Source organism: Bufo gargarizans, chromosome 2 (assembly GCF_014858855.1).
Source record: "Bufo gargarizans isolate SCDJY-AF-19 chromosome 2, ASM1485885v1, whole genome shotgun sequence".
Lineage (NCBI taxonomy): Eukaryota > Metazoa > Chordata > Amphibia > Anura > Bufonidae > Bufo > Bufo gargarizans.
This window is the reverse complement of record NC_058081.1, coordinates 397,209,439-397,233,755: the sequence shown is the minus strand read 5'-3', so window position 1 is coordinate 397,233,755 and position 24,317 is coordinate 397,209,439. Positions and strand designations below refer to the sequence as shown.

The 24,317-nt window shown below is 48.4% G+C and overlaps 1 protein-coding gene across 7 annotated transcripts in view; it reads left to right on the top strand.

Annotated features, from left to right (window-relative positions):
* The window catches only part of AFF4 (AF4/FMR2 family member 4), a 116,747-nt gene that overhangs the window by 83,157 nt on the left and 9,273 nt on the right, over positions 1-24,317 (top strand). For all 7 annotated transcript variants that reach the window (XM_044280838.1, XM_044280836.1, XM_044280834.1 and 4 more), the window contains 4 exons: positions 5,641-5,723; positions 6,123-6,354; positions 10,737-10,825; positions 20,757-20,820. In XM_044280838.1, coding sequence (XP_044136773.1) covers positions 5,641-5,723; positions 6,123-6,354; positions 10,737-10,825; positions 20,757-20,820 — 468 coding nt within the window. The remainder of the gene's footprint in view (positions 1-5,640; positions 5,724-6,122; positions 6,355-10,736; positions 10,826-20,756; positions 20,821-24,317) is intronic.

Sequence of the window (24,317 nt, the reverse complement as noted above, 5' to 3'; positions counted from 1 at the left end):
TGTTTGGACCCATGAAAGGTCCTCTTTAACCTCAGGACCGCCGCACGCAGGATTGCGTCCTGGCGGTGGCCCTGTTTTTACATATACCCGTGCTGGTTGAGAGAAATAACTCTCTAAAAGATAACTTTTTACCATTTTTTTTTTTTTATACAAAGTTGTCATTTGACAGATTTCTCTCACCCAGCATGGGTATATGTAAAAATAAACCCCAAAACACATTGCCCTACTTCTCCTGAATACGACGATGCCACATTTTGCAGCCTAGGTGGGCAAAGGGACCCAAATGCTAAAGAGCACCTTTAGGATTTCACAGGGCATTTTTTTACGCATTTGGATTCCAAACTACCTCTCACGCTTTAGGTCCCCTAAAATGCCAGGGCAGTATAAATACCCTATAACTTTTACCCAAACCAATAAATATACACTTATTGCATGTAGAACAATAAATTTCGTTTTTTTTTTTTTAGATAGAAATGTAGTTTTAATTGAAAAATTTCAGTCAATTTTGATATAAAAAAAATAAAAATGTCAGCAGCAATGAAATACCACCAAATGAAAGCTTGATTAGTGAGAAGAAAAGGAGGTAACATTCATTTGGGTGGTAAGTTGTATGACCGAGCAATAAACCGTGAAAGTAGTGTAGTGCAGAATTGTAAAAAGTGGTCTGGTCATTAAGGGGGTTTAAGCTAGGGGGGTTGAGGTGATTAAAGGGGTTGTCTCACTTCAGAAAGTGGCATTTATCATGTAGAGAAAGTTAATACAAGACTCTTACTAATGTATTGTGATTCTCCATATTGTATCTTTTGCGGGCTTGGTTTATTTTTCCATGACATTATATGCTGCTTGCATAGTTACGACCACCCTGCAATCAGTTAGTGGTGGACTTGCACACAATAGGAAAAAGCGCCAGCCTGTGCACTTCCAGAGAAGCCGGGGGGTGGGGCGGGGATGAGGGATTATAAAAACTGGCTTAGTTCCCCAACCAATCAGATTCCACTTTTCATTTTCCAAAAGAGCTCTATAGAATCTGAGTGGTTGCTATGATCAGCTAAGCCAGTGTTCCTTTACACACACACCCCCCCCCCCTCCCCATTTATACAGGCTTGTGCCGCATACAGCTGAGGCCAGTGATTGGCTGCAGTGGCCACATGCAGTATATGGACAGGTCATCAAATTGGTCAGGAAATCAAAACCCAACAGAGAGGATAGGGGAGCAGTGCTGGAACGAGAAGCATAACTTTTTTTTCTTTAAACGTTACTTGTAAAGCCGTGGCCGCGGCAAGAAGTGGCTATAAGCCACTGCTCTGCGATCCTCAGCCCTCCCTCCTATTGAGATTTATGGGAGACAGAAAGGACGGTACCACCTTTTGGGTTTTGGCAGAATTTCATTGCAGCTGCCCGCGCCAAAATTCAGCTGGAAAATCAGTCTTGTGAACAGCCCCTCATTGCGTTGCCTTTTAATGATATTGTCCACATGTGCCTTTATTCTATATCTCTGTAGACACGCAAAATAGGTCAAGCAACTAGGTACCCCAGCCCAAGTATTCTGTGCGTAGAGCAGAGGTCACATGACGGGAAGGTGACATAGAGAAATCTGCTACCATGGTAACCCCAGAGCAGGCTTAATATTTCCGTTATTGCAGCTGTTGGGAAATCCTGAAGAGGACAGGAGCAAATGACATTACACATGTGCAGACTCTGCAGAAGGAAACCTTGCTTTTCACCAAAATTCCTACCACTGAATGGTTAAATTCCACAACATCCCTTGCTTCTCTTGTACTGAATTCAGCTACATTTAGGGGCTTTTAACACAACCACGTTTGACAGTGGAATTTGGCATGGATTCCAGACAGCGGCAGCCGTCTCTCATTGTTTTGAGCAGGGTTTCCCAACCAGTGTTACTCCAGTTGTTGCAAAACTACAACTCCCAGCATGCCCAGACAGCCTTTGGTTGTGCAGGCATGCTGGGAGTTGTAGTTTTGCAACAGCTGGAGGCACACTGGTTGGGAAACACTGATTTCTGAGGACCATAGGAGGCGAATTCTGTGTGACTGCCGGAGGTTTTTTGGAGTGGAATCCGTCAAGGGGCTTTAGGGAAAGTTTACCATTAGTAGCACAGGAAAAATAATTGCTCTGTCCAGGTATGGTTTTCATTTTTCTGCCCCTGTGATAAATATCAGTATTTTATTGTCTTTGCACTTTCATAAAACTTCTGACATATCAAAAGTTCTGATCAGTGGGGACTGGTTTCCAAGACCCTCACTGTGCCCCTTCAGCTGTGGTCAGCTCTCCGTGGTGTATAAGGTCATAGATGTCTAATCCCAATGCACCACATAAAGTGTCCATTTCTCTCATTGATTAGTGGGGGGTTTCGGCAGCATCTAAATCAGTGAAAAGATTGGACGTGTTATTGTGACGCAGCAGGTTGTCTGAAAGTGCAACTAGTCTTTAATCCTAGTTTATCACCACATGACAGAGTGGAGATAAACTACTCACTGGCTAAGAGCAGCAGAATATTCAAAATTAATATACCGGATTTCTCGCTTTAGAAGATGCACCCCAGATTTTAGAGGAGGAATATAAGAAGAAAATATTTTTTTATCAGATCTCATATCAGACCCCCATAAATATCAGGATATCGTATCAGCCCTCCATGTGAGAACCCTATCAGACCTCCATGTCAGACCCAAACAGACCTCAGAACAGCCCTTTTCTTTCAGACCAGCATCAGACTAAAATATAAAAACTTCTTTGCCTCTCCTGTGCCACGGCTCCGCTCCTGGTCCGGTGTCACACTCCCCTATCGCCTGAATGCATGCAGCGTCGGGTCGTAGTGTGTGCACTATGTCCTGACGCTATATGGGGTCAGAACAGTGGAGACCGGGCCCTAGCAAGAAGACCAGGGAGGGTGAGTATCGGAAGCGCTTTAATGAACTTCTTCGCCACTCCTGGCACCTAATGTATACTAGTGAGCGCTTCCATAATGGAATAAAGCATTTAAAGCGAAAAATATGGTATATAACAATAGAGAAATCTTACTCAAACTGTGCTTTACAATCATTACCTTTTTTAAAGGGGTTGTCCAGGCTTTTACTGTTGATAGGTCATCAGTATCAGATCGGTGGGGGTGCCATAGACAGCAGGAGTGGACAGAAGAGACGGGAGACAGCACGTGCGCACGTAGTCTCTTCATACAGCTTATCGGCGGGGCTGCCAGGTGTCAGACCCCACCGATCTTATGTTGATGACCTTTCCTGAAGATAGATCTGTAGTAAAAGCCTGGACAGCCCCTTTAACAACATGAAATCTCTATCTCACCAGTATGACACATTTTTAAAGGGAGTCTTTTACCTAAACTGACCATTATAGAACACTAACACCATGATCTGCATTATACCGTAGTCCCCATATTGGAAAGCTACTTACGTATAGCTGTCCGTCGCTTATTTTCGCTAAAAACACTTTTATTCAATATGTTAATTGGGGTCTGAAGGTGCCCAGGGGCGGCGTTCATGCGGCCAGTGCCTAGGTCCCTCGTCGCTTTTCATATGAAACCCCTCCCCTTTCACCCCTCTGGCCCACCCTAGGTTCTTCAGAAATCCAGCGCCGTTCACAAGATTCGCTGCGCCTGCGCACTTCATTCGCATTAAACGCTCTTGTGCCTCTGTCCATAATGGGGAATGAAATGCACAGATGCAGCAAATCTTGTGAACGGCGCTGGAGTTCTGAAGAACCTAGGGTGGGCTATACGGTAAGTGGCACTCCAATATTGGGACTATAATGAAGATCATGGTATTGGTGTTCTATAATGGTCAGTTTAGGTGAAAGACTCCCTTTAAAGGGGTTTTACAAGATATTTTAAATGATGACCTATCCATTCATCAGTATCTTATCGGTGGTGGTCCAACACCCAGGAACCCCGCCAACCAGCCCTTTGAGAAGGCATCAGTGCTCACAGTAGCACAACAGCCTCCTCTCACCTCACCAAGCACAGCGCTGTGCATTGTATAGTGGCTGTATTTTGTATTGCAGTCCAGCTCCGCTCACTTTAACCGTGACCGATGAATGGTGACGTCATGTGACCTAGGAAAAGCTTAGAGAAGCCCACAGCTCTACTGTGAGCATCGGTGCCTTCTCAAACAGTTGGAACCCCACCTCTGAGATACTGATGACCTATCCAGAGGATAGATTATCAGTTAAAATCTCGGTAAACCCCTTTAATAACTGATGCATTTGATAAAGTGACAACTGTTTGCAATCTGGCTCCAGTCTACAATTAAAGACTTCGGGGGTCATGTATTAATCTGAAATACGCCTAAATTGGGCGTATTTCAGGGCACAGATTGCGGCGCAACGGTTAGGCTATTTTCACACTTGCGACAGTGTGATCCGGCAAGCAGTTCCGTTGGAACTGCCTCTCGGATCCGCCGATCTGGATGTGACTAAAAGCATTTGTGAGACTCATCCGGATGCGGATCCGTCTCACAAATGCATTGCAAGAACGGATCGGTCTCTCCACTTGTTATGCGGACAGACGGATCCGTCTTGTATCTTTTTTCAAATTTTTACCGGTCTGCTCAGACCGGAAGGACGGATCCGGCATTCCGGTATTTTGAATGCACTAATACATTCCTATGGGGAAACGGCATTCAGACAAGTCTTCCGTTTTTTTCCGCCGGAGATAAAACCGTAGCATGCTACGGTTTTATCTTTTGCCTGATCAGTCAAAATGACTGAACTGATGCATCCTGAACAAATTACTCTCCCTTCAGAATGCATGGGGATATGCCTGATCAGTAGTTTTCCGGTATAGAGCCCCTGTGATCGAACTCTATGCCGGAAAAGAAAAACGCTATTGTGAAAGTACCCTTAGTTGCTCCACAATCTGCAACTTCTCCCGGCTCAAACCAGGTCTACAATTCTGGACGTGGCATGGAAGAGGACATGCGCATGTTGCATTTTTAAAAAAGTCTCGGCTCAGCCCATCATTGTATGGGATTGGCCACTTTCTGGTTATTGTTGGCCAGTGTGAGATGACTATATGGCTCTTTCTGATATAGGCTTTGTTGATATTCTGCACCATTTTCTATATTTCATAAGGTTATGCTCCCTTGTTTATAGTGTATTTTGTGCTGTCCTCACAGAGCCCTGCCCATAAGATGGCTAATGATGAAGGGTCATATGAAAAGGAAAATCACCTCCATGTGATATCTCCTCCATTCATACACCCTGCACCTGCACTAAACTCCCAACAGTACAAGTGCAGATGGCAGGTGTAGTGTATTTGAACAGAGGAGACATCACATAAAGAGTATTTTCCTGGACACATGACCCTCCATCAGCGGCCATTTTATGGACAAGACCTCTGTGGACAGCAAAAGGGGCAAACAAGGGGTATACCATATAGAAAATGGTGCAGATTTTCAACAAAGACTACATTAGTAAGAGCCATATAATCATCTCACAAACCCGTTGGACAGCAATAACCAGAAAGTGGCTAACCCTTTTTTAAGACTGCAGTTAATTTCCAAGAGGATCATTTGCATACATGTTACCAGATTCACAGATCCGGGCTCAGTAGAAAATCCAAGCCATTTCAACTATACCTAGAGGATGATGTTTTGTTACTTTTCTTTACAGAACGAAGAAGAGGTCAGGGGTAATGATAGCAAGAAACAGAAACTGGAGGAAAAGTCATCAAACCACAAGACGTCCAGCAAAGAGTGAGTTAATGATCAGTCTGTCCATCCTGTGCTGGTGCATGTGAGGAAAGGGGTACATTAAAAGGGTAATACATTACCCCTATCAACAGGATCCAACTGTTGGGACCCAAACTGATAACGGACAGGGGTCCTGCGTTCCTCCTTTCTTGTGTGTCCGCTGCGGCTCCATTAAACTGGAGATGTGACCTCTATTACCTATTGTCATCTTGTGATTGGAGTGGTTTCTCCCCCAAGACAGGCAGCAGCATTGCATTCAACTCTGCAGCCTCTAATTGTCTAAATGTTAAGAAAGGAGTTACGACATTATGCACAAACTCAGACCACCATCCCCATGATATGAACTCAAGTCAGCTATTTGCAGAATTGTGGGGTGGAATCCTTAATTTATGCCTTTCACAGGTCCACTAAACAGAATCCAGTGAAAGAAAAAGATCCGCTTCCCTCTCCGGCCCCTCCTGCACTACAGAAGGATTCAAAGACGGAGCGGAAGAGAACAGTTAGTCAGTCGTCCTCCCTGAAATCAGGCAGCAGTGGCAGCACTAAGGATACTAGCTCCAAAAGTAACTCTTCCGCCAAGCAAAGAAAGACCGAAGGGAAATCTGCCAACACTACAAAGGAGCCCAAGGTGAAGGTAACTGTCTGCCGTTTGGCCTTAATTTGGTGGGGGTGAGCTGGTTGTGATGTTGAAAAGGGCTAAGTCCTTATGTTTTGCCAGCACTTACTTTACACCGTGTGTCTGTGAAAATGAGTTCTGAACTGTAACATTTCTACAGTTCTGCGGTTGTGTGCCTTCACATAGCCCATCATAGGCTCTGTTCACATTTGCCAGATCTAATGCCAAGGTTTCTGCAACAGAATGTGTGACAGGGAGCCTCCATAGGGGTTTGCTAAATAGCAGGTATGCACACACTCGCTTTCTACATCCAATGCAGCTCTTATGCTGGTCAGTTGCTATCTACAATGATACAGACCAGCAGAGAACCAATGATTTGTGAAAGCCACGTCCGTGCCCATTTGGTATTTTTCCCATATCCAGCTTAGACTGGATTTTTTTCTTTTATCTCCATAACAAACCACCCACTATATTTTGACAGTAGGGGACTCCTTTTATCTCCATAACGAAGCACCCACTATATTTTGATGGCGGGCGATGCAGGTCCTCAGTCTGCAGCAATGTCTTCTGCTATGTCTGCAGTAAAGGGGGGTTGCAGACCCTGGGAGTGCCCCTACATTAAGAACTAGCTGTTACCAGCGGCTCAGGTTCACAGCTGGGGTCAGAGGAATATCTAATCCTGGCTGTTTGCCCTTTTGATTGCCATGGTCCATTACTGTAGAATGATCAAGGGGGGATTCCTCCCTACTCTTAGATCACAAAGTTTCCCAGTAAGCTGCTCAGACTGGGTGAGCTTTCTGAAGGCAGTCCTAAAGACCTTCAAGGGACCCCTAAGATGTCCATCCAGTTATCCTGCAGTTATGAGACACTAATCATGCCTTAACAGTACCATAGAGAGACGGTGCATAATGTTGTATTAGCACAACGGAATATGGAATAGTTATAAAATAGAAGTCCTATAATGGGATTTTCTTTTTTTAAATGTTCTAATTAACCCTTTCATGACCAAGGGTCATTGATGCCCCAATGTCCAGGTCAAAATTTACAAATCTGACATGCGTCACTTTATGTGGTAATAGCTTTGGAACACTTTTACTTATCCACGCCATTCTGAGATTGTTTTCTCGTGACACATTGTACTTCATGATAGTCATATATTTGAGTCAATATATTTCACCTTTATTTATGAAAAAATCCCAAATTTACCAAAAATTAGGAAAAATTCACAATTTTCCAAATTTCCATTTCTCTGCGTCTAAAACAGAAAGTGATACCTAATAAAATATTTATTACTTAACATTCCCCATATGTCTACTTTATGTTGGCATCATTTTGGAAATGTCATTTTATTTTTTTAGGACGTTAGAAGGCTTAGAAGTTTAGAAGCAATTCTTACAATTTTTAAGAAAATTTCCAAAACCCACTTTATAAGGACCAGTTCAGGTCTGAAGTCCCTTTGTGGGGCTTACATAGTTGAAACCCCCATAAATGACCCCATTATAGAAACTACACCCCTCAAGTTACTCAAAACTTATTTTTACAAACTTTGTTAACCCTTTAGGCGTTCCACAAGAATTAAAGGAAAATGGAGATGAAATTTTAAAATTTCACTTTTTTGGCAGATTTTCCATTTTATATATTTTTTTTCTTTAACACATTGAGGGTTAACAGCCAAACAAAACTCAATATTTATTACCCTGATTCCGCGGTTTACAGAAACACCCCACATGTGGTCGTAAACTGCTGTACGGGCACACAGCAGGGCGAAGAAGGAAAGGAATGCCATACGGTTTTTGGAAGGCAGATTGTGCTGGATTGGTTTTCTGAACGCCATTTGTTTTTTATTTTTCTGCCGATCGTCTTGTGCAGGGGCTCGTTTTTTGCAGAAAGTGTTGAGGTTTTTATTGGTATCATTTTTGGGTACATAGGATTTTTTGATCATTCATTATTACACTTTATGGGGCAAGGTGACCCAAAAATTGGCTGTTTTGGAACAGTTTTCATTTATTTATTTTCACAGCGTTCATCTGAGGTTTTAGGTCATGTGATAGTTTTATAGAGAAGATCGTTACGGACGTGGCAATACCTAATATGTATACTTTTTCTTATTTATTTAAGTTTTACACAATAATAGCATTTCTGAAACCAAAAAAATGATGTTTTAGTGTCTCTATAGTCTGAGAGCCATAGCTTTTTTATTTTCTGGGCGATTGTCTTAAATAGGGTATCATTTTTTGCGGGACGAAGTGATGGTTTGATTGATACTATTTTGGGGGTCATAAGCCTTTTTGATCGCTTGCTGTTGCACTTTTTGTGATGTAAGGTGACAAAAATAGCTTTTTTGGCACAGTTTTTTTTAAATTTATTTTTATGGTGTTTATCGGACGCACGTGATATATTTATAGAGACGGTCGTTACGGACGCGGTGACACCTAATATGTGTATTTTATTTTATTTTTTCATTTTTTTTATACGAAAAGGCAATGTCTTTTTTTTTTTTTTTACATTTTTATTTATTTATTGATTTATTTTTACTTTTATTATTTTCACTTTTTTTTATCAGTTCCCTCTTGGATCTTGAAGATCCAGTGGGGCTGATAGTTGTACTATACTTTGCAATGCTCTTGCATTGCAAAGTATAATACTTCCAGACTGCCTGTAGGTGGCAGCACTGGACGCCTTTGCCATGGCAACCGGACGCTTTTGCAAAGCGTCCGGTTGCCATGGCAACCATCGGGCGCTGCAATCACAGCGCTGCAGCCCCGATGGTGGAGAGGGGGAGCCCCCCTCCCTCTGTTAACCCGATGGATGCCGCAACCGCAGCATCTATGGGGTTACAGGAGAGTGTCAGCATAGAGCTGACACTCTCTGCTGATGGCGGCGGCTCAGGAATGGAGCCGCCGCCATCGCACACAGAATGGGGAATCGGGGGCCGCGCTGGGGGGGGGGGGGCGCCGGCGGCCAGAAAATTAATGCAGGGGGCGGGGAGGGGGCGGACCGCATCAGGGCAGGAAGAAGATCAGCGCAGCTGCGCAGGAGGCACAGATCTCCGTGGCACAGGTCAGCGGGGCACAGATGGGGGGGACCACAGAGGGGCACACCAAAGGCTTGGAGGATCGGGGGGCACGAGGACACCTTACCGATTTCAGGCTCTGATCTGCAGAGCGCAGATCAGAGCCTGAAACCGGCATTTTAACGCTGCCGCGATCCGATTGGTTAGTCTGCACAGACTAACCAATCGGATCGATTGCCGGCAAGGGGCCACTCTGATTGGTCCCTTGCCGGCATTACTGCACTGTATGCTGTCCGTGACAGCATACAGGGCAGGGGCAGAAGCTTTAATCCAAGCGCTTTGCAGCGCTTGGATTAAAGAGCTGCCAGAACGTATATATACGTGGTAGCTGCACGGGGTATGTGCAGCTATCACGTATATATACAGATTGCAGACGTGAAAGGGTTAATGTAGTAAAAAAAAATAATAAAATACTCGTATTAGATGACCATAATAACCGTGAAAGGACACTACCAACAAAACATTTTTTATCGCATATATACAACCAATATGTGAATATGCTATAAACAGTTTTTTTTTAAATCTGGTGTATGGTTTTGTGGATATAATCTTTTGAAGTGACTTCATATATTCTACTTCCTGTCCTGGATTTTTAAAGAACATCTGTCAGCAGATTTGTAAGTTCTGAAACTGGCTGACCTGTTACATGTGCGCTTGGCTTCTTTAGGCATCTGTGTTGGTCCCATGTTCATATGTACCCGTATTTCTGAGAAAAAAATAGGTTTTAAGATATGCAAATGAGCCTCCAGGAGCAACGGGGGCGTTACCATTACACCTAGAGGTTTTGCTGTCGCTGCCACTGTCGGGCCCTCACCACTTTGATTGGCAGATCCAGGTGTAATGATGGGGAGGGGTGGGGGGCTGGAGTTACAGAAATGGCCAAGTGTTTGGTGCTCTGCTGTTTCTGTAACTCCCATAGCAATGAATAGGAGCTGTGTTACGGAAATGGTGTAGCTAGCTGTCCTGTGTTAGCGTAGCTTGCATTCACTCACCATGGCCGGAGGTTATTTCTGGCTTAGATGGAAATACACCTTAAAGACCCTTTTAGGCATGATCATTATTGGGTTAAGTTCTCTGGTCGGAGGCTCAGCTGCACAACTGTTAAGTTTTCTGGTTTTGCTATTTAGCTTATATTGTCATAGTAATAAATCACTTTTGCACTTAAAATAGATTTATGTTTATGCTATTAGATCACTGAAATGAGCAAATCTTTCTCAATAATTCTAACAGTATGTCAGAAGGGGGGGGGGGGGGCGTTATGGTTTGATACAACCTTGGCGCACTTGGTATAATTTGCTAGTAGTTATGGAGAATATTTCCTTTCTAGGAGAAAGCTTCAATTAACTCTGCTGCAGTTGCCTTTGTTCCTCCAATTGATAACAAATCCCGAAAAGCAAAGCTGACTTTTGAAGACAGGTAACACTTTTATTTTATTTTCATTTACAAAGTTTTGATTGCACTCTTCGTAAACTGGGTGAACCTATGAATCTTAAAGGGTCACTGAGTTTGTAGAAAACTTTTGATATCTCATAGAAATATATGAAAGGTTTTGATAGGTTGTTGTCTGAGTGCTGAGACCCCCACTGATTCTTAGGCCCCTTTCACATGGGCGAGTATTCCGCGCTGGTGCAATGCGTGAGGTGAACGCATTGCACCCCCACTGAATCCTGACCCATTTATTTTAATGGGTCTTTGTACGTGAGCGTTTTTTTTCACGCATCACTTGTGCGTTGTGTGAAAATCGCAGCATGTTGTATATTCTGCGTTTTTGATGCAACGCAGGCCCGATAGAAATAAATGGGGCTGCATGAAAATCGCAAGCATCCACAAGCAAGCGTGGATTTGATTTTCACGGATGGTTGCTAAGGAGATGAGGGATGAGCGACCTGGGACCCCATTTACTTTTATTTTCACTAGATGCAACGCATCCGGACCTAATCCAGACACGCTCGTCTGCAAGGGGCCTTAGAAAAAAGTGAGAAAAATGCTCATGCTCTCTCCTCACTGCAGGAAACTGCAGCAAGGAAAGTGTCTGATGTGAGTCTATAGATCATGGGGTGGTCTCGGCTTTCAGACCCCGCCTATTAAAAGTGGTATGTCTCTATGACCTATCAAAAGATCTCTGAAAGCTCAGTAACCCTTTAATTCAGCATGTCTATATCTTACAGTTTTAGGATATTATTATACAGGGGAAGGCTAGGTGTCACTTGTCTTGCATACATTAAAGGGGTTGTGCCATGAACTACTTCTAACTCTAAGGCTGTATTCACACGTCCGCAATGTGTTTTGCGGATACACGGAGACACGGATCCGCAAAACACGGAAAGCGGCAATGTGCTTTCCGCATTTTGCGGACCGCACATTGCCGACATAATAGAATATGCCTGTTCTTGTCCGCAATTGCGGACAAGAATAGGACATGTTCTATTTTTTTGCGGAAACTGAAGTACGGATGCGGAAGTGCGGATCCGCAAATGTGGATGCGGACAGCACATTCCGTCCCCATAGAGAATGAATGGGTCCGCACACTTTCCGCAAAATTGCGGAAAGGATGCGGACCCATTTTGCGGACGTGTGAATGGAGCCTAAAGTGTATTTTCATCAATTATTCTAGCTCCTATTTCTCCTATACGAAAATAAAGTGTGTGTGTGTGTGTGTGTGTGTGTATAATGTATATACACACTTTATTTTCGTATTTGTCGCTTTATAAGAGACACACCAGGTTTAAGAGGAGGAAAATTTTGATATTTTTCTTCAGACCTCGTAACAGATCCTCAGATTAGACCCCCCATAAATATCAGGACATCACTTCAATGTTGGACCCTCAATCAGCCCTCAAAGTTGGACCCCCATCAGACCTCAGATCAGATTAAATTAAAAAACCTCCTCTTACCTATCCTGCCCATGGTTCCTCTTCACCTCCGGCAAAAGTTGCGCTCACCTGTCTTCCCGGACTGCATGCAGCGCCAGGTCAGGACAGTGAAGCCCCAGCAAGGAAGATCAGGGAGCGCGAAGATCAGGGAGCACGAGTACTACAAGAGCTTGCTGTGCGTCACTCCTAACTCCTGGCACCTAATTCATACTAGTGAGCGCTTTTATAATGGAAGTGCTCACTAGTATTCGCTTTAAGACGCCCCCCAATGAATAGTGAAACACATTTACCACAGGGTGCAATGGTAGGCTTATAACTAACAAATACATCAGTTTTGATAAATGGTTTTATTTGGGGGGAGGTGATATAACTGATATCTGTTGGACAGGATATTCTTATATTAGTGGGACAACCCCTTTAAATTGCACTTTTCGGGTTATATACTGTGACTGCTAGATACTGGTCTGTGACACATTTTCATTTGTTTCAATGAGAGACATACAGACCTATTCAGGAGTGGAAATCGGGATATGGAATCCTGGGAGGTGAAACGGAGAATGCAATAGTTGCTCAATCTAAGTTTTGTAAACATTGCATGTGACTTTTGTTGTGTGGTTTTGCAATTACCTAAAGGTTTACCATGTAGCCTTTTTACTGACTGGACCCTATGGTATTGGACCCCAAATGTCTCTTAAAGGGAACCTGTCATCGGGATTTTGTGTATAGAGCTGGGGACATGGGTTGCTAGATGGCCGCCAGCACATCCGCAATACCCAGTCCCCATAACTCTGTGTGCTTTTATTGTGTAAATAAACCGGTTTGATACATATGCAAATTAACCTGAGAGGAGTCCTGTCCCTGACTCATCTCACATACAGGACTCATCTCAGGTTAATTTGCATATGTATCAAACCGGTTTATTTACACAATAAAAGCACACAGAGCTTTGGGGACTAGGTATTGCGGATGTGCTAGCGGCCATCTAGCGACCCATGTCCTCAGCTCTATACACAAAATCCCAGTGACAGGTTCCCTTTAATTGCATGGGTAAAAGGATCCTTTTACATGGTTATCCTTTCAGGTGGATTTGGAATGCGTGCTAGTTAATGGTTAACAGCTCATATTATAGAAATACAAACATTATTGCAGTTTAAAAGGATTTTCCCATTATGGAATGTTATAGTATATCTTTAGGGTATGTCATAACATCCAGTTTCATCAATGCCAGCTACTCGCCTGAAGATGAATGGGCTGTCCAGAAATAATGTATTCTTCATTGCTCAAACATTGAAGGAATTTTTATTGTGGCTATACCATGCTACTAGAACCGTGTTTTACAAAATGACTTCAGCACTTCAACAAAAAAGCTTTATTTTGCAGAAAACACAATTATCAAAATTAGAGAACGTCAATTACTGTAGTACATTGAAAAATTGCAACTACATTTTTTGAAGGTTACAACAGTCACCGATTTGTAGAAAGTGTCCAGCCATTTGCTTTGAATGGCAGGACCTCATTTCTCGTACATTCCATTGGGGGACACAGACCATGGGTATAGCTTAGAGGTATTACTAGGAGGGACACTATGCAAAACGAAACTCCTCCTCCTCGGGCTATACCCCCAGACACCTCCAGGAGGACTTCAGTCTTTGCTTAGTGTTCGTCCAAGGAGGTGACGCTTGTTCTTCTCCTGTTTGTTTTTTTCTGTTTTCAGAGGGGGACGCAGGTCAGCATTGCGCTTTCCTGGCCCCCGTGGAGTGTCTGCCACCGTCTTTCGACGTGTCCTGGCTACCTCCCATCCCCCCACAGAAGAAAAGTGGATCCAGGCTCAACATGTCAGCTCTGGCATCCCACCAGCTGCTGGGACGCCTGCTGCCTACCCTCCTCCAGAGCACTGTTCTCCTGGATTGGAGTCAGAAGTCTGAAGAGGTGCATCCCTGCTGGTCTGGACATCGAGGGAGCATGCTGATCAGATAAGTATTGCCCAGTCCCTCCCTCTCCCTCTGTGTCTGTTTTGTCTGTGGCTACCTGGGTGAGCTTGAAGAAGGATCCTGATGGGGGCACTTTCCTTTGGCATCTCTTCCCCCTTAAACTTCCGGCATAACTGTGGGCTTCAGCGCTTCTCTCTTCGGGCCTTGCTCTCTCAGCGCCCGCCGGCAGGCCGCTCCTACATGGCCTCATTAACCCCTGCTGCGCCGCGTGAGGGGAGATGGGGTGTTTGTTCAAATCGCGCGCGCACTTATTTTCGCGTGCGCGTGATTATTTTCGCGTGCGCGTGATTATTTTCGCGTGCGCGTGATTATTTTCGCGTGCGCGTGATTATTTTCGCGTGCGCGCGATTATTTTCCCGCGCACGCTTTTTTCGCGCCATGATGACGCGTTCGGGGGGGGCGGAGCCTCGGCATGCCGCTCTGACTCTCCTTACACCGGAGACTTTGTTTGCTCACGGCCGTGCAGCTCCTCATCTCTCTACACCGGAGACTTCTGCTAGCGTTGCCTGGGTGGTAGGATAGCAGCTCGCTCTGCTCCTGATCTTTGCAGCAACTGGTAGGAGATCTTTTACTGTGGGGTTCCATCATGCCAAAGCCTGGGGCACTTAAATCTGCCAAGGCCTCCTCTCAGGCTCTTTTGGGGTCATGCAAGGTGTGCCTTCTGCCTTTTTCTGCCTCTGGCACCTGTGACTCGTGCCCTGCTCCTGGACAGGATCAGCCTCCTTCTCTTGCTCAGCCCAGTCCTCCCTCTGCCCCTGCGGAACCGGCGGTACCCGCCTGGGCTTCCGCCATGTCTAGTGCGGCAGCGGATCTGGCCCTAGTTGCCAAGGCAGCCATGTCCTTCATGGAGCGTATGGCGGCTACTACTCCAGTAGCATCCACCGCTCCGTCTCCTCTCAGTGATTCTCACAGGGGGCGTCTGACGTCTAAGAGGCAGCGTGAGCGGCAGCATTCCTCGTCGGATGACTCCGCTTCTCCCCCATGCCTTGAGGCATGCCCGGTTGACTCTCCCTCTCGTGGGGAGCGCAAATCCGAAGGGGAATTGTCCGGATCGGACGAGGCCACGGAGCGGGAACCCCTGCCTAAGCTTTCCACCATGGTATCCGAATTGGTGGAGGCTGTCCATGACACTTTTTTAATATCCAAGGAGATTCCACTCCCTCCACTAGTCGGGAGTTCTCCCTCTTTCCGCCCAAAAGGCCCGAATTCACAGCGGTCCTATCAAAGGCTTGGGACCGACCCAATCAGAAATTTTCGGCCACCAAGCGCATGGATACGCTTTACCCTTTCCCCTCTGACTCGGTGGAAAAGTGGACTTCTTCCCCTAAGGTAGATCCTCCGGTGGCCAGGTTGGCCAAGAACACGGCCCTTCCTGTCCTAGACGGTTCCTCCCTGCAGGATGCGGTGGACAGACGCCTGGATTCACTTTCCAAGTCCATTTTCTCTCTGGCGGGCGCTTCCCTGCGACCGGCTTTTGCGTCGGCTTGGGTTGCCAGAGCCCTTACGGCGTGGTTGCGGCGCCACCACCAGGATCTGACGGAACAGGGCGCCCCTGCAGACACTTTGGAATTTATTCTCCAAATGTCTCAGGCTTCTAAATATCTCTGTGAAGCTTCAATGGATATCTGTTCCCTATTTGTCCGTATTTCGGCTCTCTCGGTCATTCAGCGTAGAGAGGTTTGGTTGAAGGTGTGGGATGCTGATGCTTCTTCCAAGCGTTCCCTCGCTAACCTTCCCTTTGAAGGATCTAGGCTCTTTGGAGCCAAGTTGGACGAATTCATTTCTGCCGCAACGGGGGGGCAAGAGTACGCATCTGCCTCAATCCAGATCCAAACGGCCCTTTCGATCTCGGGCTTCAAGGTTCCGGGTCCAGTCCTTTCGTCGCTTCTCCACGGCCAGGGCGTCTTCGTCCTCGTTGGCTAGGGGATCCCAGGAATCCCGCAAGAAGCCTTTCTTCAAACCCCAGCCCTCTTGGCGACCACGGGCACAGTCAACCCGTCCCCCTGCTCCCAAACAGCCCTCCGCATGAAGGGGTGCCCCCACCCCTCATGGTGGGGGGCCGTTTGCTCTCCTTTCAACAGGTCTGGAGGGCTCACGTTCAGGACGCCTGGGCTCTGGAGATTGTGACGTCTGGTTACAGTTTGGAGTTCGCGTCCAGCCCGCCGGAACGTTTTTTCCCATCTCGCGTTCCGGGGGATCCAGCCAGGGCCTCGGACCTCCTCTTAGCGGTCTCCTCTTTTCTGGACCGGGGTGTCATTTTTCCCGTTCCCCCGGAGGAACAGGGAACAGGTTTTTACTCAAACCTGTTCGTCGTTCCAAAAAAGGAGGGGTCGGTGCGCCCGATACTGGATCTGAAGCTTCTGAACAAGTGTCTACGGGTGCGGAGGTTTCGCATGGAGTCCCTTCGCTCCGTTATTGCTTCTCTGCTTCCAGGGGAATTTCTCGCGTCTGTGGACATTCAAGACGCCTACTTACACGTCCCGATTGCGAAGTCTCACCATCGATTTCTGCGTTTTGCCATCTGGGGTCGTCATTACCAGTTCGTCGCCCTGCCTTTTGGGTTGGCGACCGCCCCTTGCGTTTTCACCAAGGTTTTGGCGCCTCTCATGGCGCTTCTTCGCACCAGGGGCATCTCGTTGTTGCCCTACCTGGACGACATCTTGATAAAAGCCCCGTCTCTTCCACAGGCCGAGGACAGCGTCCGAATTACCGTTCAATCTCTAGAACGTTTCGGGTGGCTGATCAATCTACCAAAATCCTCTCTGCACCCTTCCCAGAGACTCTCCTTCCTGGGGTTGATTTTGGACACCTCGAGTTCTCAGGTGTTTCTTCCGGATTCCAAGTCCTCTCAGATTCGGAGGGCGGTGTCGCTCCTTCTACAAGCTCCTCGTCCCAGCATTCGGGAGTGCATGCGGGTTCTGGGCCTTATGGTCGCCTCCTTCGAGGCGATTCCGTATGCCCAGTTCCACACTCGACCGTTACTACAGTGGATTCTTGCCCTCTGGGACAAGACCTCTCGGGGTCTGGACGCTCCCGTCCGTCTGTCCCGGCAAGTTCGGTTGTCTCTCCCTTGGTGGCAGGCCTTCCCGAATCTCTCATCAGGGAGGTCCTTCCTTCCGTTCTCCTGGACGATAGTCACCACCGATGCCAGCCTCATCGGTTGGGGAGGCGTTCTCCGGAACCTCACAGTTCAGGGGGTCTGGTCGACGGAGGAATCCCGTCTTCCGATAAACGTTTTGGAACTAAGGGCGATCTTCAACTCCCTCTCCCACTGGACTTCCCTCCTTGCGGCTCGGCCGGTGCGTGTTCAGTCGGACAATGCCACGGCTGTGGCCTACGTCAATCATCAGGGCGGAACGCGCAGTCGGGCAGTGATGCAGGAGGTGGCGAGGATCCTCCTATGGGCGGAGTCTCATGTTCCAGTGTTGTCGGCGGTGTACATTCCGGGCGTCGACAACTGGACGGTGGATTTTCTGAGCCGCACCAAGGTGGATCCGGGAGAGTGGTCCCTACATCCGGAGGTGTTCGAGGACATCTGCCGCCGATGGGGCCGTCCGGACGTTGATTTAATGGCGTCCCGGCTAAACAACAAGGTGCCGGTGTTCCTGGCCCACGCTCGGGACCCAAGGGCGTGCGGAGTGGACGCGCTGGTGTCTCCTTGGCAGCGATTCGACCTCCTCTCTGTCTTCCCTCCACTTCCTCTGTTGCCGAAGGTGCTGCGCAAGATCGAGGTGGAGGGGATACCGGCCATTCTTATCGCTCCGGATTGGCCTCGCCGCGCCTGGTTCTCCAACGTCGTCCGAATGCTAGCGGACGTTCCGTGGCCTCTTCCCGACAGAGAGGATCTTCTATCTCAGGGACCGCTCTTCCACCAGAATTCACGTCAGTTGCGTTTAACGGCGTGGCTGTTGAGACCTACATCCTGAGGAAGAGAGGCTTCTCTGATGCAGTGGTGAGAACCATGATCAGAGCTCGGAAGCCGGCTTCTTCGCGGATCTATTATCTCACCTGGAGGGCCTATCTAACCTTTTGTGAGAAGTCGGGTTTTCCGCCGCTTCGTTTTTCTGTTCCGGTGGTGCTGGCCTTTCTACAGTCCGGCCTTGAGGTGGGACTGTCGCTCAGTTCTTTGACGGGTCAGGTTTCGGCCTTGGCGGTCTTTTTTCAACGGTCTATTGCCTTTTTGGGGCCTGTAAGAACCTTCCTGCAGGGGGTGGCGCATTCGGTTCCTCCGTATGTTCCTCCCTTACCCCCCTGGGATCTTAACCTGGTCCTGCGCGCCCTTCAGGAGGCGCCTTTTGAGCCTCTGAGGGAGGTCTCCCTAGTCTTTCTCACCTGGAAGGTGGTTTTTCTGGTGGCCATTACCTCCATCAGGAGGGTTTCGGAGCTGGCCGCGCTTTCCTGTCAGGAGCCTTTTCTGGTCTTCCACCAGGATAAGGTGGTGCTACGGCCGGTTCCTTCTTTTTTGCCCAAGGTGGTTTCCCCGTTCCACCTTAACGAGGATCTTGTCCTGCCCTCTTTTTGTCCTTCTCCGGCGAACCCCAAGGAACGTGCTCTCCACTCCCTGGACGTCGTCAGGGCCCTGAAAGTGTATCTGGGGGCCACCGCCTCCTTTAGTCGTTCGGACTCCCTCTTTGTGGTTCCCGAGGGGTCTCGTAAGGGTCTGGCGGCTTCCAAGGTTACTGTGGCGCGGTGGATCCGTTCCGCTATTGCTGCGGCCTATCGCGCTCGTGGTCAGGTTCCCCCGTCGCGGATTACCGCTCACTCCACAAGGGCAGTGGGAGCTTCCTGGGCCAGACGCAATCGCGCCTCCGCCTCCCAGTTGTGTAAGGCTGCCACTTGGTCGTCCTTGCATACGTTCACAAAGTTGCATTCGCTGGCCTCGGCTGATGCTGTTCTCGGGCGCAGGGTTTTGCAGGCCGTGGTGCCCGTTTAACGGCTGGACGTTTTTTCTCCTGGCGGTGTTGGTTTTTCCCACCCCATGGACTGCTTTTGGACGTCCCATGGTCTGTGTCCCCCAATGGAATGTACGAGAAAAGGAGATTTTTGTGAAACTCACCTGTAAAATCTTTTTCTTGTCTTTTCCATTGGGGGACACAGCTCCCGCCCACTTTTTTCGTTTATGCTCAGGGTGTGTTGGTGTGATGGTTTCCACTGTGGTTTTTTCAGTTCTCCTTTTCCTACTGCTTTTGCAACGACTGAAGTCCTCCTGGAGGTGTCTGGGGGTATAGCCCGAGGAGGAGGAGTTTCGTTTTGCATAGTGTCCCTCCTAGTAATACCTCTAAGCTATACCCATGGTCTGTGTCCCCCCAATGGAAAAGACGAGAAAAAGATTTTACAGGTGAGTTTCACAAAAATCTCCTTTTTTTCTCTTGCACTGCTCTGGTGTGATTTTGGTCAACTCTTCTTCCAGTCCTTTCCGCAGTTCGGTGACTCTAGTGTGTTTCTTGGCCATAACGTTGTCACCAAAGATTTTCCAGAGGTCTTCTATTGGGTTTAGAGCAGGGCTCTGAGCTGGCCGTTTTATTTCAATGTTTTCAGTTGCAAGGAACTGCTTTTGCTGTGTGACGGGGGCCATTGTAGTGCATGAAAATTGCTGGCTGATTGAGTGATGAACGCAGGGAAGGAACCACATGTTGTCGAAGAAGCTTCTAATGAAGATTTGCATTCACTTTGCCGTGTATCTGTATAAGAGGCCCAACTCTTGCTCCCAAAAATATTGCCCAATCCATGACACTTCCTCCTCCACCGTTCAGACTTCTTTACACACTTTGGGTTCAGTCTTTCCCATTGGACTCGCATTAAACTTGCTTTCGTCCTCTGTCCACACAGCATGTTGCTCAGCAAAAGTTATCCAAGGCTTTTGTTTTTTTTCTGCTCATAAGAGGTTTGGTCACTGCTGAGTGGGCTTCCAGTCCAAATGCTCTTTAACGACGAGACAGATCCTTACCCTGTTCAGTGCTGAACCAATTGCTACTCAATATCAATATTCTCTGCATCATCCTGTCCTCTCTTGCATTTTTCTTTCTTTTCTTTCACTGACGACCAGTCTTTCTGAGGACTTCAATGAGTTTGCGATGTTGAAAAGATGCAATTTTCGAAAAATCACAAAATGTAACTCATGAAAAATGTTTAAAATACTGCCTTATACTCCTTTTTTGGGGATAATTTCAAATAGGACTATGCAGTGACTGTGACGTTTAGGAAGTTGTATGTTCTCTAATTTTGAGCTTGTGTGTGTAATATCTATATCTCTATCTCAAAACAAAAAAGTAAAGTGCAAAAGACCGGCAACCAAGGTCTTACTGAATACATTGAAAAAATATTGTGAAGAAAATGGGTGGTTTATTAACCCATGTGACGGCAACGTTTCAGCTCTCTATGGAGCCTTTGTCAAGCCAAAGGCTCTATAGAAAGAACTGAAACGTGTGTGTGTGTGTGTGTATATATAATTTATTAATTTATTATGTATTTTGTCCCCTCCAGGAATCATTCAGCTGACCATTATTTACAAGAAGCAAAGAAGCTCAAGCACAATGCGGATGCTCTGGTAAACTATGACATGCTTCATGTTTTATATGTAATCTGTAAATAAATGCAGAAATACAGTACTTGGTAGGCGGAGGGTAGAGGCGAGTATTGGGCTAGGTCTTGCTATATGTGAACAGGACTTTTCAAGCCAGATACTATCTGGGTGGTCTGGGAATTGAATATTAAAGGGGTTATCCAGGAAAAGATATTTATGACTTCTCCTCGGGATAGGTCATCAGTATCTCATCTGCAGAGGTTCATAACTTCTTGCAGAAATAATAAAGGAATGAAACATGGTAATAAGAATAAATGCTGCAGAATTGTTATTACACGGGGAATGCAAGTAGATACTAAAACACACATCAGTAAACGTTGCAGTCCTCTCAAAGTTCCTCTCTCTATATTTTATGGCCAAATGGTTTTATTACCTCACACCTTTTTTTAAAGAAAATGTGTCGCCAAAAATGTTTCTGCCAGTTAAAACCAGATAGCAACACACACCCTTTGCTTATGAAAGATTATAAAAAAAAAATTATGTATTTCTCGTGCGTGGCATTGGGGGACACAGCACCATGGGTATATGCCCAGCTGCCACTAGGAGGCTGACACTAGAAACAAAAAAGTGTTGGCTCCACCCAGGTGGGCTATACCCCTCTGCTAGAGCCAGAACAACTCAGTCTAGTTCTAGTGTCCGTAGGAGGCAGACATGACCTGCTAGCAGGTCCTTTTTCTGCTAATTTTTTATCTTTTATTTTTATTTTTATTTCTTTTAATTTTTTCCTCTACAGGTAGCAGGGGCGGCTCCATCGTGTTCCACCTTAGTTGTCCCCCTGCGGGCGCGTACTCGGTACCTTGCAGCCACCCAGTCCCCAACGTGACCTGCTTCCGCAGTGGATTCCGGCGGACCCACGGTTTCCGTGTTGAGTCCGCCGAGGGGGTGGTCATGCTGCGCCTGAACTAATCGGAGGGTGAGTATGTGCTTCAGCCCCAACCCCCTCCCCCACCCCCCCACCTCCACTTAGTAAGCTGGGCCTTTGGGGGGGGGCACCTCTCCTTCTTGGGGTCTCCCCCGCTCTCCTCTCAGGGGGGTCGCCATTCTGGAGCCTTTTTTAATGGTGTCGGCCCCTTTAAGACGGCCGGTTTCGGCCCTCGCTCTCCCTACCTCGGTGGCTGTGTCCCCTCCTCTGCCTTCCCTCGGCGCTGGCTGTTTGTTAGCCGCTTCCGCCTCCTGCGCTGGCGGGCGGGGGCCTGCCGGCGGCGGCGCTTTTCTCCTCCGGCGGCACCCTGGCATACTAGAGGCCGCGGCTTTTGCCTGGCCTAGGCCGCGGTCACGTGGGCGGGCGTCGTCTCCGCCTCCTGGGCTTCCCGGGCTTCCTCTCTGCCTCTCCCCTTGTGGGCGTTCCTCCGGAGGCCTCTCTTCTTTCCGCCCAATCCTGCGCCAGCGCGGGCTGCTAGGGGGGCGGTTCTTCTGCCGGACGCTCTCTCTCTCTCTTCTGCCTGAGCTGTGCGGCCGCGTGCGTCCTCACTCTGTGCGCTCCGGATCCTCCAGCTTCGGTTTTTTCTGGGACACAGCACCATTGGTCGTGGTAGGCAGCCTCTGGCTGACTCCTTCCTCTTCTTTTCAGGTTCCACCACCGAGAGGCCATCATGTCTTCCTCTGGTCAGGCCCCCACTCCCCCTGCCGCCATTTCCACTCATTACGCCTGCTCTGTGTGTAGCAGGAAGTTCCCATGCGGCCAGCCTACGTCCCTCTGTGTGCAGTGCCTCACCCCCGGGCCCGCCCAGTCCGCTCCTGCGGCCTCCACCTTGTCGGTTCTCCCGGAATGGGCTGCTACCCTGTCCCAGGCCATAGGTAGCCTTGCTAGCCTCTCCCAATCCCTGGCGCAGTCTCTGGACAGTCTCCCTGCCCAGATTGCGGCCGCCTCTGGCAGGGCCTCTACCGCTGGTGATACGCCTGGCGACAGTTCCCAGCCTCGCTCCGGCTCTCGGTCCCGCAAACGACCACGTACGGTCTCGGCTGGGTCTCACTCCTCCTCAGTTTCCCCGGATCACTCCCCGGCTAGGTCTGAGTCCGGTGAGATTTCTTCTTCAGCCGCTTCCGCCGCTCCTGGGGACTCCTCCGCTTCAGATTCTGAATCTGAGCGGTGTTCGGCGATGTCGGCAGCAGTGCAGGATCTCATCAGAGCCGTGCGGGACGCACTCCACGTGCAGGATGTCCCCTCGTCCTCCTCCATGGAGGCAGTGTCCTTCCGACGCTCTAAGCGGTCCACTGTGGTTTTTCCCAATCACGAGGATCTGGACGCTCTCCTTGCCAGGGAATGGCGTCACCCTGATCGGCGCCTTCATCTCACCAAGGCTTCTGATGTTCCTTATCCTTTCTCTGAGGATTCGGTCAATCTCTGGACGATGCCCCCCCTGGTGGATCCTCAGGTCGCTCGTCTGGCGAAGGCTACTACGCTTCCCCTGGCTGATGCGGCTTCCTTGTCGGATCCCGCTGATAAACGGGTCGACTCCTTGGCCAAGTCCGTTTTCATCGCAGCGGGCGCCGCCATCCGTCCTGCGTTTGCCGCCTCTTGGGTCGCCAAGGCATGCGCCGTTTGGGCAAAGCAGCTTCTCCGTGCTTTACCTGCTGACTCTGAGCAGGGGGACTTGGCAGTGCTTGCCTCCCAGATCTATCAGGCCTCCAAGTTTCTTTGTGACGCCTCTATGGAATCGGCTCGCCGCTCTGGGCGCGCGGCCGCCAACTCTGTGGCTATCCGCCGCACCATCTGGCTTCGTTCCTGGGCGGCGGACGCCGCCTCTAAGAAGGCTCTTATCTCTCTTCCCTTTCTTGGTGGAAAGCTCTTTGGGAAACGCTTAGAGGAGCTCATCTCCGAGGCCACTGGAGGTAAGAGTTCTCTTCTTCCTCAGAATCAGCCTCGCCGCCGTCGTTTCCCCGGATCGTCCTCCCGGACGCAGTCCTTTCGGTCCTTTCGGGCCCCTCCTGCCCGATCTGACAAGAAGCCTTCCAGGCCTTCCTTCAAGTCCAGGCCCTCTTGGCACGCCAAACCCAAGCCCGCTCGTCCCCAGCCCACTAAGCCTCCTTCAGCATGACTCGATCCCCGTCATGGTGGGAGGGCGCCTGCTCGTCTTTCGGGATGTTTGGCGGGCAAACGTAGAAGACGCTTGGGTTCTCGAGGTGGTCTCTTCGGGGTACAAAATCGAATTCACCGACCTCCCACCCAGTCGGTTCTTCTTGACGTCCCCCCCCATGTCTCCCGCCCGGGCAGACAGTTTTTTTCAGGCCATTCATTCCCTGCGCGCTCTGGGGGTCATCGTTCCGGTTCCAGAGTCAGAACGTTTTCGGGGCTTCTACTCGAACCTGTTCACCGTCCCCAAAAAGGACGGCTCACTCCGTCCTATCCTGGATCTGAAGGCGCTCAATCGGTTTGTCCGGGTCCGTCATTTCCGCATGGAGTCCCTCCGGTCCGTGATCGCCTCCCTGGAGTTGGGCGAGTTCCTGTCGTCGGTCGACAT